At 34.1% G+C, this 6,000-nt stretch overlaps 1 protein-coding gene across 7 annotated transcripts in view; it reads right to left on the bottom strand.

Moving 5' to 3' along the window:
- Positions 1 to 351: 351 nt before the first annotated feature.
- The window catches only part of LOC118989925 (HEAT repeat-containing protein 5A), a 71,234-nt gene continuing 65,585 nt past the window's right edge, over positions 352 to 6,000 (bottom strand). For 4 of the 7 annotated variants that reach the window (XM_037050266.1, XM_037050269.1, XM_037050267.1 and 1 more), the window contains exons 21-23: positions 5,405 to 5,574; positions 2,855 to 2,881; positions 352 to 661 (exon numbers count right to left, since the gene is read on the bottom strand). In XM_037050266.1, the coding sequence (XP_036906161.1) occupies positions 368 to 661; positions 2,855 to 2,881; positions 5,405 to 5,574 (491 nt within the window). In that variant the 3' untranslated portion in view covers positions 352 to 367. Of the gene's footprint in view, positions 662 to 2,817; positions 2,882 to 5,404; positions 5,575 to 6,000 lie in introns of all 7 variants that reach the window. The other 3 variants (XM_037050270.1, XM_037050271.1, XM_037050272.1) reach the window with 2 other exon arrangements.

Genomic DNA, 6,000 nt, shown 5'->3' with positions numbered 1-6,000 from the left:
TTCTAAAATATACAAGAAGGGGTATAAAAGTCCTTTAATTTGACACAGACTCATCCATGGAGAATTTATTAAATGAGATTTTGGGGGAAGAAAGGCGCGTATGATAAATTACTTAAGGGCTAAATCCAATTTCAACTGACTACTATGAATAAACTTACTCTAATCCCAATGACTCTCAAACTTCAGTATACATTAACACAGGAATTATAAAAACATAGGTAACAGGTTGCTGAGCTCTATTCCCAGATTTTGGATGGGGCCCAATAGCCTGCATTTTTGACAAGTTCCTGGGTGATATGGATGTTGCTGGTTTGGGAACCTAAGTTTGAGAACCACTGTTCTAAACCAGTAACATTACTGGTTGGAATTACAGTAATTGATAGCACTGGTCTCTTGTAGCAGATTTAAGAGATATTATATATTGACTTTTAAATTTTGTTTTAAAAACTCGTATTAACACATTGAGATTTAAGATTAAAACAATCATTTTGAGCTGGAGATAATCTTGAGAAAAAGAATTACCTGGAATCAGCTCTTCTCTGCTATCCTTAGCAAGCGTAACAGCATGTTCTGAAACTTCAGCTGCTTCTCTCTGCACAAGCTGACGTAAACAAGCCAGTACTGATCTTCTCAGTAACAAATAGGGACTACAAAGATTCACCTGCAAAACACCATTTGGTAACTGAAAGAGCTGAAATTCTGGCTAGCAGAATTTACTCAGTAAATCTAATAGTCACTGGACCCCTCCTAATTCTGTCCAGCTTATTGCTGGGCTGGATGTAACTTATTAAATACACAGGAATTCAAATTATTCTAGAATATATTTTTTATTATATAACTCAGAAATAACTTAAGAAGTAATACATATACTTGATAACGCAAAATTTATAAACAAATCCAAGCAGAAACCTCTTGACAGGAAGACATAAGATTTATATGAGCAAAAACAGTTTTGAGATAATTTGTAAAGAATCTATCTGCAGTTTATACATTGTGCTCATGCAACTATATCATAATTTTTTATAATACCTTAAGTAGGAATTTATACAAATCTATGTAAGCAGTATAGTATACTGGTTAAAATGGAGGTTCTGGAGTCAAACTCAGAACTCGATCTGAGTTCTACAACAACCACTTACTAGCTGTGTGACTTTGGGCAAGTTATTTAACCTCTCTGTACCTCAGTTTCCTTATTTGTAAAATGGGGATAACACAACCCCTATTTTACAAGTATGTTGCCAAGTAAACACAAAGAAACATGCAAAAGTGCTTAGCACAAATACCTGGCAAACAATAAATGCTCAATAAATATTAGTTATTATTAATGTAAGTTTCTATCAATAGTATTTTATTCAGATGCCATACAGGGTAAGTGAGTGCATTTTCAAATAAAGGCAGAGTTTTACTCAGAAAACATATTCACCAAAAATGTTCTCTAGAGAGAAACATTACAGATAGTAAAATTTACAAATGTGTATATCTACATATATGTACATAGATGTCTATATATCTTAAAGATATAAAATATTGCCGCTCAGAATGACAGACTCAATACACACTCTTTTTACTTACAAGTGTTTAAACAGTGTAATCTCAACAGGTTGTGTTAATAATAGAGTAAATGATATGATCGCTGATACACTTTAAATGAGGGATGAAAACAAGTCAAAGGTTTCTGGATACAAATTCTTACTCAGTGATTTCATAAGTAGAATAAAGTGTAGATCTTTTGAAATTTGTTTTGTTTCAAATATGAACGTAAAGACCAGTTTGGTATGGTGTAAGACAATAAACGTGTTTTATGACAGTGATTTTCCAAGCAAAATTTGAAAATAATGGCACCATTCTTATAGCGATCTTTAGATCTGGTGTGTAAGGGGGAAAAAGGACTGAAGTAGCTATGTCTGCTGAAAAGGGCAGAGGCTTAATTCTGAGAAAGTAGCTGGTGGTGGCTGGCTTTTTGATATATAAGAAGAAACACATGCAAAGAGAGCTAAATCCTAAATTTTATCAGAAGACAGAAAAAGTCTATAAATATGTCATCATGAAACATATGGACAGGAACCACTTTATAAATATGTTCTATTATATCCTCATCCCTTATCATGAACTCAAAAGTGGAAAGAGAATGCCATTCATAAAGTCCCAAAGTAATGTCATTCCACTCATGTTTAAAAACTGTCAGAAACTATACACAGGATAACAGAGAAGTTAAAATATAAAAACATTAAATTTAATCATGCCCAAGATTACAGCTATATTTAACAACAACCACAAAATAAGCACTCTACATGACAATTTTTAACAAAAGTTAACAATCTACTAGTTATTTTAACTGGAGTTTTACAAGCATGTAATACAAGGCAGGTGCAGCATTATTCAGGCTGGTCAAACAATCTTTTAGAAAAAGCATGCTTAAAGGTACTCTTTGGTAGAAAAAAGATTAAAGGCTGTTACACAAAGCAACGTGGGATGCTTAACATTTCCATGTCATTCTCCAGCATCGATAACAGAGAGGAGAATAAAGTGGGTTAAGGCAAACAAACCGCACAGGCAAAATACAGAAATTAAATCAAACTGCAATTACAATTCTTTTCTGAAATGAATATATTAAATCAAAATGATGCAAAATTAAGTGCAAGGAGTGAACATACCAGCTGGAGAAGGTTAGGGAGGATTTTAAAACACTGGTATTAAATAAACACCATGTAACATGCTACACATAGTGGGCTTTGCATTAATGGTTAGCTTAAAGAGATGCAGAGGAAAACAAGAACATCTACAACCAAAAAATGACAAAGAAACAGCACTGCAAACCTCAAAAACAGTCAGGAATTGAGGGTCAGGGACCTACCAACATAGAATTATCCAACAAGATCTCCTGCACAAAAACAAATGACAGACCAGTCAAGACAAAACCAAAAGATAAAATACTAGGATGACTTTGACAATACTCAACTAATAATGAAAATACAAATGTTGATAGAGCTCTATCGTTAAAACTGGCTTAGCTTCAGCTTTACAGATATGCCAAGAAATAACTTCATTTTCTAACTTAAAATATGAATTGAGCTAAGATCTTGAACTTGTCAACTCAAGATGTAAAGATATAAAATATACAATAATTTAAAAAGGTACATTTGTGTACTTCGGTTTTCCTTCGGAATCTCTCATTAAGCTTCAGTGACACAACCAGGCCAAGCAGACACAAGTGTGACAAGACTGATCTGGACTGCATTCACATGAACAGGTGTCCAACGATGGGCAAAGTTAATGGTTTATCTCATCACAAGTTAATTATAGATTTTTTTTTTTTACTCCTTGAAGCCAAGATTTAGAGCTGAGAGGACTCAGAATTACTAGTGTAGCTAAGGCCACATTCAGAATGGAGGTTAAAGAGCATACAGTAAGAATAAAGTCCTTTCCACTAAGATTTTTTCTTAATGTTGAAAAGTACTCTGAATAGTTAGGAAGTTTCAACTGACAGGAAAACACCTCATGCTAAATAATTATATTCTTTGAAGAAAAGAAACTTACTACTACAGGGAATAGTCTAAAATGAAATAATAAATACAATGTGATAAATTCAGAATAAGATTTAATACTAAAATATGAAGACACAAAATTAATATACTATAATGATAGCAATTTTTGAATATGATTTCTGTGTAAGAATCATTTTTTCATGACTGTTATGACTAATACAAATCAGATTTGTAACTGTTACTTCTGATTTTTTCAATTGCTCTGAATGTATCCACAATAAAAATCCGATAATAATCTCTATTCTTTATATATATACAACCTTTCTCATCTAGAAAAAAATGTTTGATCAAGTCTAATTCACCAAGAATTAGTAGTTAGTCTTATTCTTTACTTTTTGATAAACTTTAATAAATGAATTCATGTAGAGTTAAGGAAATTTTAAAAGGCTATTAATGGAAAAGCCTGACTGCAATTTAAAAAGAAAGAAATGGCAGCATCATCGTATTTAAATAGAGAGTGAAAGTTAGACCAACTTGCAAAAGTGTGAATATTTTCAATAATTGGTTTTGGCAGTGGTTCCTCAAATATAAAGAGTGACATCCCTGGGGAAAAGCCACAGAGCAGTAAAGGTACAATCCTTTGCCAGTATGTGCTATTTTCTCTAATAAATGTTTAACTCAGGAACCAAAAATTCTACCAGAAAAGTGAATCATATCCTCATTTTAACAGTCTTACATAATTATGATTATCAAAATCAATATGAAGATAACATAACCTATGTTTAAGGTGTGAATCAAGAAAATAAAAACAACGGCTACTTAATAGTGGTTATTAAGTGTCCAGGACATGTACCTTTATAGGTAGCATCTTGTGTAGTCCTTGTGTTTCAGACAAGGGGGCTGAGGCTGCAAGAGGTTATGGGACTTCCCTAAGACCACCTAATTAGGAGGCAGCAGAACTCAGAGCTATTCATAACTAGAGTCAGTCAGAAATAATGAAATAAGGACTGGACAAGAAGTTCAGAAACATGGGTTCCAGCTTAAAGCTACCACAACCTAGTCAAATTATTTGACTTTATTGGTCCTCAGTTTATCTTTTTATTGAGAAGACTGGTTTTAACAACATTTGAGGTTCTTTCAATGTCTGAGATGCTACATATTTTGCCTCAAGCTTGAAAATGAAAGGTTTTTCTAAATAAAGTAATAATTCTCAAATCTCATGTTACTAATGGAAGTGTGTTATGAACACTGCAGGGTTAGAAAAAGTTAAAAAGCAACGGTATCAGTTTTCATTCCAAGAGTAACAATTTTGAGGCAAGTCCAGATAGAAACTAGTGATGCTCAAGGTCAATCTTAAAACCACGGATGATTATAAATCACCTCCTATATTCATTAGACGCATTAGCAGAACCAAAATATTGATGCATATGCTGCTAGAATATTAAGGAAAACATGTTATGTGCCCATTTCACATGGAAAGGACTTTGTATATAGTCATTTGGAATAGAGAAAAAAGAAAAGCCCTGACTGGTGTGGCTCAGTGGGTTGTGCATCGTCCTACAAACTGAAGGGTTGGCGTTTCTATCCCCGGTCGGAGCACATGCCTGAGCTAAAGGCCAGGTCTCTGGTTGGGGGCCTGCGAGAAGCAACAAGTTGATGTTTCTCTCTCCCATCAATGTTTCTATCTCTCCCTTCACCTCTCTCTAAACATAAATAAAACCTTTTAAAAAAGAAACCTGAAATTTCTTTAGGAAAAAAATGTTATTGCATAAATTGATTATATAAAAATTGGAGCCCTCCCCACTTCCCCCAAAAGGCTAGAACTGAAAGAAAATGGCTATTGTACACAGTCTAGAGAATAATTATAATAAGCATTTCTAATAAAAAAACTAAAAAGTCATGTTTAATTTTATACTCACACAGAGGCAGCAGACCAGGCTAGACAAGTTGACATATCGTGGAGCAAACATATGAAGTTGCTGAAGGCACGAGATGGCCTGAGCTTGAACAAGGCAGTCTGGGTTATCTTGCATCACTGCACAGCCTAACAGACAGGAAGTCCTTAAGGCAGAAATCGAAGTACTGCTACCTAAAATGAAAGCAGAAAGCTTTTAATCACTGGCCTATAAAATCATTACTCGTTAAACATGTATTACGAGGTTAAAATTCTTTTTTCCAATTTTAAATTTAAGAATCTATGAAGTAAATTTCTTCTATAAAAACAAGGATAACCCCACTGAGACGTTTAGATGAGTATTAGTTATTCTTAGTTTGAAAGGATTGTGGCAATACAAACCATGCAGCAAAGTAAAACCTAATACTGTATTTTGGCTGTTGTGGACCAGTGGATTCATCACCAGCCTGAGAACTGAAAGGTCACTGGTTCGATTCTGAGTTGGGGCACAAGCCTGGGGTGTGGGCCCGGTTCCCAGTTGGGGATGTGTGACAGGCAACCAACTGATGTTTCTCTCCCTCTCTTCTCCTCTATTTAAAAATTAAATGAAGTAAAATAAAA

The sequence above is a fragment of the Sturnira hondurensis genome, unplaced genomic scaffold (genome assembly GCF_014824575.4).
Source record: "Sturnira hondurensis isolate 20B ecotype Veracruz unplaced genomic scaffold, ASM1482457v3 Scaffold0006655, whole genome shotgun sequence".
Lineage (NCBI taxonomy): Eukaryota > Metazoa > Chordata > Mammalia > Chiroptera > Phyllostomidae > Sturnira > Sturnira hondurensis.
This window is presented reverse-complemented; position numbering and strand designations above follow the sequence as displayed.